The 14,041-nt window shown below is 55.1% G+C and overlaps 1 protein-coding gene across 1 annotated transcript in view; it reads left to right on the top strand.

Annotated features, from left to right (window-relative positions):
* prdx5 (peroxiredoxin 5) overlaps positions 1-13,684 on the top strand; it is a 31,219-nt gene extending 17,535 nt beyond the window's left edge. The window contains exons 2-6 of the mRNA XM_085976166.1: positions 4,654-4,788; positions 5,566-5,697; positions 8,190-8,228; positions 10,811-10,875; positions 13,460-13,684. Coding sequence (XP_085832292.1) covers positions 4,654-4,788; positions 5,566-5,697; positions 8,190-8,228; positions 10,811-10,875; positions 13,460-13,565 — 477 coding nt within the window. The 3' untranslated portion in view covers positions 13,566-13,684. The remainder of the gene's footprint in view (positions 1-4,653; positions 4,789-5,565; positions 5,698-8,189; positions 8,229-10,810; positions 10,876-13,459) is intronic.
* The last annotated feature ends 357 nt before the right edge of the window (positions 13,685-14,041 follow it).

Genomic DNA, 14,041 nt, shown 5'->3' with positions numbered 1-14,041 from the left:
GCTACTTGGCCCTAAACAGACAATACAACATAGCTGATTACCTGACCATGGTAAAGGATAACAAACTGAGAAGAACCTTGACAAGGTACAGACTTAGCGAACATAGCCTAGCGATCGAAAAAGGCAGACACAGGCAGACCAGGCTGCCAAGAGAAGACAGGATATGCTCTCACTGCAGTCAGGGAGTGGTGGAGACAGAGATGCACTTCCTCACAGCCTGTGGAAAATATCAGGGCATCAGGGAGAATTTCTACCAAAAATTCTCACAAATATGCCCTGAATTCAGAAATCTGAATGACAACCAAAAACTCCCATTCCTACTGGGGGAGGAGAGAAGCTGTGTAACACTGGCGGCACACTATGTTACAGCTTGCCATGAACAGAGGGACAACCAGTAAACTAAGAAAAGAGTATATATAAACAAGGCGAATGTATATTTATACACTCGGGGATATACCTGTTTATACACTGTATGAATAGAACTGCGTTTATGTGTTCAACCATAAATGTATTTTGATGCTTTGGCAACATAAGATGTACCTTATCATGCCAATAAAGCGATTTGAATTTGAATTTGAATTTGAATTTGAGTAGATTGGGCCGATACTCTGGAGTTTAGAAGAATGAGAGGCGATCTCATTGAAACATAAAGTTCTGAGGGGGATTGACAGGGTAGATGCTGAGAGGTTGTTTCCCCTGGCTGGAGAGTCTAGAACCAGGGGTCACAGTCTCAGAATAAGGGGTCGGCCATTCTGGACTGAGATGAGGAGGAATTTCTTCACTCAGAGGGAGGTGAATCCTTGGAATTCTCTACCCCAGAGGGCTGTGGAGGCTCAGTCGTTGAGTATATTCAAGACTGAGATCGATAGATTTTTGGACTCTCGGGGAATCAAGGGATATGGGGATTGGGCGGGAATGTGGAGTTGAGGTTGAAGATCAGCCATGATCTTACTGAATGGCGGAGCGGGCTCGAGGGGCCGAATGGCCGACTCCTGCTCCTAATTCTAATGACCCCCCTCGTCATGTGACTGCCCAACCAGAGGGGAATCCGAGTTAATAGGGCAAGACCAGAAAAAACTCGATTAAATCTCCTCTTAGCCGCCTCTGCTGCAGTGGAAATAGTCCCAATCTTCTCACCGGATCCTTCAATCTCTTCTCCCTCTCTAGAAACACGTAAAACTGACCCATGAATCCATTTACAGTGTCCGCTCCTATACCCTTCCCCGGTAAGCTGTTCCCAATCCATTGGCAGGATAGGTGCACCAACGTCAGTGTTCTCGCTCAGGCCAACATCCCCAGCATCGAAGCTTTGACCGCGCTCGATCAGCTCCGATGGACGGGTCACATCGTCCGCATGCCCGATACGAGACTCCCAAAACAAGCGCCTCTACTCGGAGCTCCGACACGGCAAGAGAGCCCCAGGTGGGCAGAGGAAACGCCTCAAGGACACCCTCAAAGCCTCCTTGAAAAAGTGTAACATCCCCACCGACACCCTGGGGAACCCTGGCCCCAAGACCGCACAAAGTGGAGGAGAAGCATCCAGGAAGGCGCCGAACACCTCGAGTCTCTTCGCCGGGAGCAAGCGCAAGGAGCGCCCGTCAACCCAAGCACCCCACCCACCCGCCCCTTCAACCACCGTCTGCCCCACCTGTGACAGAGACTGTAGGTCCCGCATTGGACTCATCAGTCACCTGAGAACTCATATTTTTAGTGCGGAAGCAAGTCATCCTCAGTTCCGAGGGACTGCCCAAGAAGACGACCCTTCCCTGGTAACCTGTTCCACAACTCAGGGCACCTGTGGGCTGAAAAACCCCACCTCATTTTCCATCTTAGTAAACAGCTGGTGCCCTGCTACTATTTTGAGCCTTTGCCATTTCTGCAGGATTTGCCCAGATCAATTCCCTCCACAATTTAATCCTTCCACACTCACGTTATTCAGGGGATTTAAAAAGCGACGCGAGCCTCCAGCCCCACAGGCGGCCAATGACCTGCCAGATATAAATAAAAGCCTCCCGCTTTGGGAAGGGGTTCAGGCGGTAAGTCGCCCCGTTAATCAACAGACGGCAGAGTTTGAGGGTTTAATCCAACAAAAAACATGTTTATCTTGCCCGGGAGCCACCAGAGAGGAGACCGAGTCACCGGGGAGGTTGTAATGGAACAACCTGCCTGATCTGCAGGTCTGCCCTCCTGGGAGCGAGTGTCACGCCACAGCCCTGCCCCGTCAATCTGTCATCCGATTCAAAGCGCTCGTAGCTGAGAGAAGGCAGATAGATAGATTTCTGGACACAAAAGGCATCAAGGGGTATGGGGAGAGAGCGGGAATATGGTATTGAGATAGAGGATCAGCCATGATCATATTGAATGGCGGAGCAGGCTCGAAGGGCCGAATGGCCAACTCCTGCTCCTATTTTTCTATGTTTCTATGGCAGAGGGCACTCCAGCCCGTGCTGACTTTTGTCCCTTACGCTGGCTCCTCGCCCCCCCTGTCCACAGGGCCAGCTCCTTGTACTCTGCACCCTACGTCCCGAGTGAGGCCCATCACTTTGCAAATGAGGGGCCCCCTCCCTCCGGCCCATCACTTTGCAAATGAGGGGCCCCCTCCCTCCACCACCGGCGCACCGTGGCTGCAGTGTTTTAACTAGTGGACCTCCCGTAACATTGCTCGCCAAGGCACAATGTAAAACGCACAACAGTAGTATTCTAGTGGTGCTGTGTAAGCTGGTCTGTCCCTTTTCTTTTTAAGGCCACAGAAACTAATTGCAGTAAGTAGCCCTAGCCTGAAGTCAGTCAGAGCTTAATTGCTGCCTGGTCGGAGAAACGTACTGCTTGTTAATTTCTGGCTCCAGGTCCGGGAAGAAACGGCACAAACCTAACTGGCTTCTTCTAACCTATGACAGCCAGGCGCTCTCCACTCTTTCCCGCCCGCCCCTGTCTAGAGAGAGACGAAATAACAAACGGGAAACGTTGGAAAAACTGAGCAGGCCGGGGCAGCATCGGTGGAGAGAGAAACCGAGTTAACGTTTCAGGTCGATGACCTTTCGTCAGAACTGGGGGGAAAAAGCAGGAAATGGAAAGCAAGTTTAGGGGCTGGGAAAAGGGGGAGGGGATGACAGAACAAAAGGGAAGATCAGTGATAGGATAGAAAGCAGGAAAGATTGAGAGACATTACGAGATATTCAAGGCGAGAGGAGGTGGTAATGGGACAGGTTAAGGTACAAAGGATGGCTCTAGATGGGGTGTGAATTGCGCTGGCGGAATGAAACATAGAAACATCGAAGATAGGAGCAGGAGTCGGCCATTCGGCCCCTCGAGCCTACTCCGCCATTTAACGAGATCATGGCTGATCATCCAAATTCAGTACCCTGTCCCTGCCTTCTCCCCATATCCCTTTAGCCTTAAGAAATATATCTAACCCCTTCTTGAATATATTTAATGAATTGGCCTCCACCGCCTTCTGTGGTAGAGAATTCCACAGGTTCACCACTCTCTGGGTGAAGAAATTCCTCCTTATCTCTGTCCTAAATGGCTTACCCCTTATCCTTAGACTGTGACCCCTGGTTCTGGACTCCCCCGCCATCGGGAACATCCTTCCTGCATCCAGTCTGTCCAGTCCTGTTAGAATTTTATAAGTTTCAATGCGATCACCTCTCATTCTTCTAAACTCCAGCGAGTATAAGCCCAATCGACTCAATCTCTCCTCATACGTCATTCCTGCCATCCCAGGTATCAGCCTGGTGAATCTTCGCTGCACTCCCTCCATGGCAAGAACATCCTTCCTCAGATAAGGCGACCAAAACTGCACACAATACTCAAGGTGTGGTCTCACCAAGGCCCTGTACAACTGCAGCAAGTCATCCTTGTTCCTGTACTCGAATCCTCTCGCTACGAAGGCCAACATACCATTTGCCTTCTTAACCGCCTGCTGCACCTGCATGCTTACCTTCAGCGACTGGTGCACAAGGACACCCAGGTCTCGTTGCACTTCCCCTTCTCCCAATCTATTGCCAATCAGATAATAATCTGCCTTCCTGTTTTTGCCACCAAAGTGGATAACCTCGCATTTATCCACATTGGGCAGATGCATGGCAGATGCAGTATAATCACCCAACCTGTCCAAATCATACTGGAGTTTCTCTGCATCCTCCTCACAGCACACACGCCCACCCAGCTTTGTGTCGTCTGCAAACTTGGAGATATTAGTTCTCTAGTAATGAAGGACAGCTGAAGGGAGAAGAAAAAACAAAGTGTGGATAAAGAAAAGAAGAAAATATATATATGTGATAGGGGCCGAGGTTATGATCTGAAATTGTTGAACTCAATGGTGAGTCCAGAGGGCTGTAAAGTGCCTAATCGAAAGATGAGGTGCTGTTCCTCGAGCTTGCGCTGAGCTTTCGTGGAACAATGCAAGAGGCCGAGGACGGTGAGGTCTGAGTGGGAATGGGGCGGTGAATTAAAGTGACAAGTGACCGGGAGCTCAGGGTCCCCCTTACGGACTGAACGAGAGAGACGAGGTGCTCCAAAACGCACGAGACTCGGGCAGGTAAGGGCCCCACACCGTGCTGCTTTCAGGAGCTGAGCCCACGCACACAGGGAGCCCGCTGTCTGTCCTGGAAAGTTGACCAGTAATGCATTTGTCTCGTTTTGTCCTGGCAGGTCGGTGACAAACTGCCCTCTATCGATGTTCACGAGGATGACCCCCACTCCATCGTCAACATCGCAGAGCTCTTCAAGGGCAAGAAGGGGCTTCTCTTCGGCGTGCCCGGAGCTTTCACTCCAGGATGTAGTAAGGTAGGCTGGATTTCTCCACTATCTTGCACTCATTGGGCCGCTCTTGTGCCAAACTTTTCTTCCCCTTTTCCCCGCACCGCCCCTCCGACGGTGCGGCGCTCCCTCGGCACCGCCCCTCCGACGGTGCGGCGCTCCCTCGGCACCGCCCCTCCGACGGTGCGGCGCTCCCTCGGCACCGCCCCTGCGGCGCTCCCTCGGCACCGCCCCTGCGGCGCTCCCTCGGCACCGCCCCTGCGGCGCTCCCTCGGCACCGCCCCTGCGGCGCTCCCTCGGCACCGCCCCTGCGGCGCTCCCTCGGCACCGCCCCTGCGGCGCTCCCTCGGCACCGCCCCTGCGGCGCTCCCTCGGCACCGCCCCTCCGACGGTGCGGCGCTCCCTCGGCGGCGCTCCCTCGGCACCGCCCCTCCGACGGTGCGGCGCTCCCTGGGGAGTATCGACCTGGATATTTGTGCTCCAGTCTCTGGAGCGGGACTTGAACTCACGACCTTCTGACCCAGAGGCGAGAGAGAGAGAGACACCCACTGAGCCACGGTTGACACCTGGGTGCTCCCCATCCTAGGGCTAGGGATGGGGGAAATCTGATTGGGGTCCTTGCAGAAAATGTTGGTTGGGGGGGGGGGGGGAAAAGAGAGAGAATGGAAAATGGGGTAAACCCGGTCGCCCCTTGATGGGCCGCGCTGTCCTCCACCTTCCTTTTAAACGGGGCCAGTTGTGTCTGTGCTGGATCCAGGATCTTTCTACAGGCCCCTCGCTGTAACTTTTTTTTTCCATCTCCAGTCCCACTTGCCGAGTTACGTTCAAAATTCTGAGGAGCTGAAGAAAAAAGGAATCGAAATCGTCGCTTGCATCGCGGTCAACGACGCCTTCGTCATGAATGCCTGGGGGAAAGACCAGAAGACTGAGGGGAAGGTAAGCGAGAGAGAGAGAGGTACAGGGTTATAGAGCCTCGCCCTGTGACCAGAAAATAACTTGCTCCTTGCTCGCGGGACAGTGTCTGTGGGGCGACTGCCTCTCTGACCTATCAGATGGATCTGGAGTCGCTGCTGTAACTCTAACTCGAGTGTGTTTATATCTCTCCAAGCCATCTATATAAAATTTACTGTGCTAATATTTGGCAGCACCCGCCCAGGGCATTCCCACTGCTTTGCTTGTCTCCCCGGGCTGTTTTAACCTTTGCCGACTGCTGTCGCTTGATCTCCTCCTTGTTGCGTGCGGAAGGGGCAGGGACTGAGGGTACACGGCCTCTCTGCAGCGAGAGTCCCCGACACCTCCCCGGCCGACTGCCCTGTGATAATACACCTGTGTGTGTGCTTCTTCCTTCAGCCTTCACCGCACCCTGACGAGTTGGTCGGTACCTAGGTACATGAGGCGGCCATTCAGCCCCTCCAGCCTGTTCCGCCATTCGATGGGATCATGGTTGATCTGTGACCTAACTCCATCCACCCGCCCTTGCCCCGTATCCCTTAATACATTTGGTTAACAAATCTCCGATTTAAAATTAACAATTGACCCTCGGCATCAATTGCTGTTTGCGGAAGAGAGTTCCAAACTTCTCCCACCCTTTGTGTGTAGAAGTGTTTCCTAACTTCACTCCTGAAAGGTCTGGCTCTAATTTTTAGACTCTGCCCCCTAGTCCTAGACTCCCCAACCAGCGGAAATAGTTTCTCTCTCTCCTCCCTATCAGTTCCCCTTAATATCCTGAAAACTTCGATCAGATCACCCCTTAACCTTCTGAATTTTAGGGAATACAATTTGTGTAATCTCTCCTCGTAACTTAACCCCTGGAGTCTGGGTATCATTCTGGTAAACCTACGCTGCACTCCCTCCAAGACCAGTATATCCTTCCTAAGGTGTGGTGCTCCAGGTGTGGTCTAACCAGGGCTTTGTATAGATACACTATCCAGGGTGGTACAGGGCAGGAAGATCCCAGGCTCGTCCCCGGTCTGGTTTGATCGTCTCTGCCAGGGTGGAGTTGGCATCTGCCTCCCTCGGGCTCGGGACCGAGGAGGGGGAAAGGTCACCCGGCGTCCCTGCTCTCCTACCTACGGTACCTCGCCCGAGTGGCCACCACTTCATGCGTGAGCCAGGATAGCGGAGTCTTGTCAGCCTATTCAACTACATGGGGCATCACGACCTAGCCCGATCCTTTCCTGCACTTGCCCAAACTCCGTCTGCACGCATACCCTCCCCAGTAGGAGCTCTGGCTGGTTTCAGTGCTTAACCCCTGTGCCTGCTGCCCCCCCACCCCCAGTTGTAGAGATTTAGGTGTCCTAGTACAGGAAACCGAGTTAGCGTACAGGTACAGCAAGCAATTAGGAAGGCAAATGACATGTTGGCCTTTATTACAAGGGGGCTGGAGTATAAGAGTAAGGAAGTCTTGCTACAACTGTACGGGGCCTTGGTGAGACCACACCTGGAGTACTGTGCACAGTTTTGGTCTCCTTATCTGAGGAAGGATATACTTGCCTTCGAGGCGGTGCAACGAAGGTTCACTAGATTGATTCCTGGGATGAGAGGGCTGTCCTATGAGGAGAGATTGAGTAGATTGGGCCGATACTCTCTGGAGTTTAGAAGAATGAGAGGTGATCTCATTGAAACATACAAGATTCTGAGGGAGATTGACAGGGTAGATGCAGGGAGGATGTTTCCCCCTGGCTGGAGAGTCTAGAACCAGGGGGCACAGTCTCGGGATAAGGGGTCGGCCATTCTGGACTGAGATGAGGAGGAATTTCTTCACTCAGAGGGTGGTGAATCCTTGGAATTCTCTACCCCAGAGGGCTGTGGAGGCTCGGTCGTTGAGCATATTCAAGGCTGAGATCGATAGATTTTTGGACTCTCAGGGAATCGAGGGATATGGGGATCGGGCGGGAATGTGTTGAGGTCGATGATCAGCCGTGATCTTATTGAATGGCGGAGCAGGCTCGAGGGGCCGCGTGGCCGACTCCTGCTCCTATTTCTAATGTTCTTACGTAGCGCCCCACGTGCCATCTCAGCACTGAGGACTTTAAGCAGTCGCCGGGGGCTGAGCGGTGGTCCTGAAGCAGCAAGCCCAGCGCTTCAGTCTAAGGATAAGGGGTAAGCCATTTAGGACAGAAATGAGGAGGAATTTCTTCACCCAGAGAGTGGTGAACCTGTGGAATTCTCTACCACAGAAAGCAGTAGAGGCCAATTCATTAAATATATTCAAGAAGGAGTTATATATATTTCTTAAGGCTCAAGGGATATGGGGAGAAGGCAGGGACAGGGTACTGAATTTGGATGATCAGCCATGATCGCATTGAATGGCGGAGCAGGCTCGAGGGGCCGAATGGCCTACTCCTGCTCCTATCTTCTGTGTTTCTCAGTTAGCCCGGGTGTGGTCGTGAGGGGGGCTAATATCTATTGCTGTCTCTCCTCCCCAGGTGCGGATGCTGGCTGACCCCACCGGAGCCTTCACACGGGTGAGTAAGCAAGCACCTTCCCTGACTGCGCGCGCTGGCTAAATGTGCCAGGCCCTCCTTTGTCAGGACGCCAACCTGGCCAGCCTACTCTGCTTTCGAGACCAGGATTCCCCACTAAAGTTCAACAGAGCGGGAGACAAAACGGGGCTCGATCTAGGAGCGGTGGTTCGGTTGGGTTTCAAGAGGACCTGGGACATAGTGAGGGATATGGGGGGCCTTTATCTCATTGAAAATTATAAAATTCTAACAGGACTGGACAGACTAGATGCAGGAAGGATGTTCCCGATGGTTGGGGAGTCCAGAACCAGGGGTCACAGTCTAAGGATAAGGGGTAAGCCATTTAGGACAGAGATGCGGAGGAATTTCTTCACCCAGAGAGTGGTGAACCTGTGGAATTCTCAACCACAGAAGGTAGTTGAGGCCAATTTATTAAATATATTCAAGAAGGCGTTAGATATATTTCTTAAGGCTAAAGGGATCAAGGGGTATGGGGAGAAGGCAGGGACAGGGTACTGAATTTGGATGATCAGCCATGATCTCATTAAATGGCAGAGCAGGCTCGAGGGGCCGAATGGCCTACTCCTGCTCCTATCTTCTATGTTTCTATGTCTGGATAGAGTGGATAGGAAGGACTTATTTCCCTTAGAGAGGTCAATAAACCAGGGGGCAGAGATTTAAAGTAATTGGTAGAACGATTAGAGGGGAGTTGAGGAGAACTTGTTTCACCCAGAGGCTGGTGGGGGTCTGGAACTCACTGCCTGAAAGGGTGGGAGAGGCAGAAACCCTCATCGTGTTTAAAAAGTACTTGGATGTGCACTTGTAACCTACAGGGCTACGGACCAAGAGCTGGAAAGTGGGGTTAGACTGGAGAGCTTTGTCGGCCGGCACGGACACGATGGGCCGAATGGCCTCTTTCTGCGGCGTAAATTTCTATGAAATCAAAACCTCGCACTAACGCGAGGAGAACGAAGGGCGGGGGGTTTGGAGCTTGGGAAGAGAGTCTGAGGAGCATTGGCCAGATGGAGATGATCGCGACCCAGGCTCGTGCCCCCATCGCTCTGCCTTTGAGCATTTGTTGCACTGCCAGAGGGGCATTAAGTAGATTAAGTACTCTAAGCCGAGGAATATACAGGGCTATGGGAAAGGGAGCAGGGCAGCGAGATTGGATTTAGAGTGTTGTGGCACAGCCACGATGGGCGGAATGGCCTCCTGTGCTGTAAACCTCGATGGTTTCAGGGAAGGAGAGATTAAATCGGCTGTTCCCTGACGGGATGGTGGCAGCAGGAAGAGAAGGGAAGCGAGGTCCCCTTGGATCCTTTGGTGATTTTTTTTTAAGAAAGACTCTCAATTCTCCTGCGACTTTCAGGACGTCACAAAGCGCTTCACGGCCAATGAAGTACTTTTTTGAAGTGTGGTCACTGTTGTAATGTGGGAAACGCGGCAGCCTATTTGCGCACAGCAAACTCCCACAAGCAGCAATGTGATAATGACCAGATCATCTGTTGTTTTTAGTGATGTTGTTTAAGGATAAATATTGGTCCCAGGATACCTGGGAGAACTCCCCCATCTCTTCTTTGATATAGTGCCAGGGAATCTTTTACATCCACCTGAGGGGGCAGATGGGGCCTCAGTTTAACGTCTCATCCGAAAGACGGCCCCTCCGACAGTGCGGCGCTCCCTCAGCGCTGCCCCTCCGACAGTGCGGCGCTCCCTCAGCTCCGACAGTGCGGCGCTCCCTCAGCACTGCACTGGGAGTGTCCGCCTAGCTTTATGTGCTCAAGTCTCTGGAGTGGGGCTCAACCCACGACCTTCTGACTCCGAGGAGAGAGCGCTGCCACCTGACACACGCTGGCCCACGCCCTGAACCGCAACAAACTAAGAGTGTCCCTCCCTTCAACCGCTGGATGTCCGCTCACCCCGTAAAGGGATTCACAAGCCTGCCATCTGCAGACAAACCCATTGTCGCGCTCGCGTCTCCGAGCCCAGGTGGTGAGCAGCCGCATGCCTGGCGTGGAGCACACACTTCCCCCTCCTCTCGCTGCTCCTCCCCCCCAACCCTGCACTGAGTCCCTGAGCGGACAGGGGCGAGATCCCAGTCTGCTGGCTCTTGTCCCCCTCTTTCCCCGGCCCAGCCGGTTTCGGGGCGCCCCTGGAAACTAACCTACAGATGCAGATCAGCACTGGCGAGCTTCTGTTGGCCGACCTGGATCGAATTCTAGCAAGCCCCGCCCCAGTGTCGGGCCTCTCCCCTCATTAAGGAGCCAGACTGCGGAGTACCATGGACCTGCCAGTCCGGGGTCCCTCATTCTGCTAACGGCTGCGTCACCTCGCATCCAAGTCCAAGCCAAAGACTACCACCCCCGCTCCCCCCTCGTTCCTCTCCCTACACCCGCCAGTAGTCGGTCCCCAATTGAATTGGTTGTTAGGTTCTGTCTGTTCTGTGCTTGCTCCTGCTCCAAAGCAGGTGCCACTCCCTCTATGCAGGGGGAAGATCATCTGCCGCTCGCACTGCCCCCTGCCTGTGCACTAACCTCCTCTCTCTCTCTCTCTCTCTCTCTCTCTCTCTCTCTCTCTCTCTGCAGGCCGTGGACCTGGTGCTGGACAAGGAGCAGCTGATTGCTGCGCTGGGAAACAAGCGGTGCAAAAGGTAGGCTGCACGCCACGCTTTGTATTTTATTCCGTGGGTCTTGGTTTCGCGATGTGGGCAAGGCGGCAGTGCTCGTCCATTCCCCAGCTGCCCTCGCAAGGCGGTGCTGCAAACCTTCGTAGCGCTTTTTTTTTTTTTTTTTTGTATTCCGAGGCCACTTCAGAGGGCGTTCAGTCAACCACGTGTAGGGGCGCCCGGCTTCTGTACCGTGCCCACCCCGGAGTCAACCACGTGTAGGGGCGCCCGGCTTCTGTACCGTGCCCGCCCCGGAGTCAACCACGTGTAGGGGCGCCCGGCTTCTGTACCGTGCCCACCCCGGAGTCAACCACGTGTAGGGGCGCCCGGCTTCTGTACCGTGCCCGCCCCGGAGTCAACCACGTGTAGGGGCGCCCGGCTTCTGTACCGTGCCCGCCCCGGAGTCAACCACGTGTAGGGGCGCCCGGCTTCTGTACCGTGCCCGCCCCGGAGTCAACCACATGTAGGGGCGCCCAGCTTCTGTACCGTGTCCACCCCGGAGTCAACCACGTGTAGGGGCGCCCGGCTTCTGTACCGTGCCCGCCCCGGAGTCAACCACGTGTAGGGGCGCCCGGCTTCTGTACCGTGCCCGCCCTGGAGTCAACCACATGTAGGGGCGCCCGGCTTCTGTACCGTGCCCGCCCCGGAGTCAACCACATGTAGGGGCGCCCGGATTCTGTACCGTGCCCACCCCGGAGTCAACCACATGTAGGGGCGCCCGGATTCTGTACCGTGCCCACCCCGGAGTCAACCACATGTAGGGGCGCCCGGATTCTGTACCGTGCCCGCCCCGGAGTCAACCACGTGTAGGGGCGCCCGGCTTCTGTACCGTGCCCACCCCGGAGTCAACCACATGTAGGGGCGCCCGGATTCTGTACCGTGCCCACCCCGGAGTCAACCACGTGTAGGGGCGCCCGGCTTCTGTACCGTGCCCGCCCCGGAGTCAACCGCGTGTAGGGGCGCCCGGCTTCTGTACCGTGCCTGCCCCGGAGTCAACCACGTGTAGGGGCGCCCGGCTTCTGTACCGTGCCCGCCCCGGAGTCAACCACGTGTAGGGGCGCCCGGCTTCTGTACCGTGCCTGCCCCGGAGTCAACCACGTGTAGGGGCGCCCGGCTTCTGTACCGTGCCTGCCCCGGAGTCAACCACGTGTAGGGGCGCCCGGCTTCTGTACCGTGCCCACCCCGGAGTCAACCACGTGTAGGGGCGCCCGGCTTCTGTACCGTGCCCGCCCCGGAGTCAACCACGTGTAGGGGCGCCCGGCTTCTGTACCGTGCCCGCCCCGGAGTCAACCACGTGTAGGGGCGCCCGGCTTCTGTACCGTGCCCGCCCCGGAGTCAACCACGTGTAGGGGCGCCCGGCTTCTGTACCGTGCCCGCCCCGGAGTCAACCACGTGTAGGGGCGCCCGGCTTCTGTACCGTGCCCGCCCCGGAGTCAACCACGTGTAGGGGCGCCCGGCTTCTGTACCGTGCCCGCCCCGGAGTCAACCACGTGTAGGGGCGCCCGGCTTCTGTACCGTGCCCGCCCCGGAGTCAACCACGTGTAGGGGCGCCCGGCTTCTGTACCGTGCCCGCCCCGGAGTCAACCACGTGTAGGGGCGCCCGGCTTCTGTACCGTGCCCGCCCCGGAGTCAACCACATGTAGGGGCGCCCGGCTTCTGTACCGTGCCCGCCCCGGAGTCAACCACATGTAGGGGCGCCCGGCTTCTGTACCGTGCCCGCCCCGGAGTCAACCACATGTAGGGGCGCCCGGCTTCTGTACCGTGCCCGCCCCGGAGTCAACCACATGTAGGGGCGCCCGGCTTCTGTACCGTGCCCGCCCCGGAGTCAACCACATGTAGGGGCGCCCGGCTTCTGTACCGTGCCTGCCCCGGGGCTGTAACCAGACCGTGATCAGCAGCGGGAACACCGGGCTTCCTTCACCTGCTTCCTACCCACACTTCAGGGCACTGAGGCACCCGTGCTGTACCTGCCCTGGGAGTGTTTGATGGGACAGTGTAGAGGGAGCTTTACTCTGTATCTAACCCGTGCTGTACCTGCCCTGGGAGTGTTTGATGGGACAGTGTAGAGGGAGCTTTACTCTGTATCTAACCCGTGCTGTACCTGCCCTGGGAGTGTGTGATGGGACAGTGTAGAGGGAGCTTTACTCTGTATCTAACCCGTGCTGTACCTGCCCTGGGAGTGTTTGATGGGACAGTGTAGAGGGAGCTTTACTTTGTATCTAACCCGTGCTGTACCTGCCCTGGGAGTGTTTGATGGGACAGTGTAGAGGGAGCTTTACTCTGTATCTAACCCGTGCTGTACCTGCCCTGGGAGTGTTTGATGGGACAGTGTAGAGGGAGCTTTACTCTGTATCTAACCCGTGCTGTACCTGCCCTGGGAGTGTGTGATGGGACAGTGTAGAGGGAGCTTTACTTTGTATCTAACCCGTGCTGTACCTGCCCTGGGAGTGTGTGATGGGACACAAGGTGCCCAGGGGAGTGTTCCATTTTGCAGCACTAATATCCGGCTTTTGAGTAATCGAATACCCCTATAGCACATTAAGCGAGGCTGTTTCTTTCTCCTCCTCAGGTTTGTAATGTTACTGGAGGACGGTGTTGTGACGAAGATTAACGTGGAACCAGATGGAACAGGCACCAGCTGTAGCCTGGCCAATCACGCCATGGCGTTTATCTGAACCGCCCCTTCCCCGGCAGCTTTGTTTCAGAACACACAGTAACTGACTGCTGAGATGGCGACAGTCTAACGTAGTGTGATACGCTGAGCATAACCCTATAAATAAAAGTATTATAACTGGATGGGCTCCGCATCTCCTTCCTTTTCATATGAGCGGCTCTAGGAGATTACACAGGATATACGGCACAGGAAGAGGCCATTCGGGCCCGCCAGTCCGCGCCGGCGTTTATGCTCCACTCGAGCCTCCTCCTGTCTTTCCTCATCTCGCCCCACCAGCATAACCCTCTATTCATAGAATCATAGAATGGTTACAGCACAGAAGGAGGCCATTCGGCACATCGAGCCCGTGCCAGCTCTCTGCAAGAACACTTCAGCCAGTCCCGCTCCCCCTGCCCTTTCCCTGTAGCCCTGCAAATTTTTTCCTTCAGGTACTTATCCAACTCTCTTTTGAAAGCCATGATTGAATCTGCCTCCACC

This window comes from Somniosus microcephalus, unplaced genomic scaffold (genome assembly GCF_052327205.1).
Source record: "Somniosus microcephalus isolate GS21.2 unplaced genomic scaffold, FLI_Smic_1.0 unresolved_chr2, whole genome shotgun sequence".
Classification (NCBI taxonomy): domain Eukaryota; kingdom Metazoa; phylum Chordata; class Chondrichthyes; order Squaliformes; family Somniosidae; genus Somniosus; species Somniosus microcephalus.
Note: the sequence above shows the minus strand (reverse complement) of the source record. Positions and strands in the feature narration are given on the sequence as shown.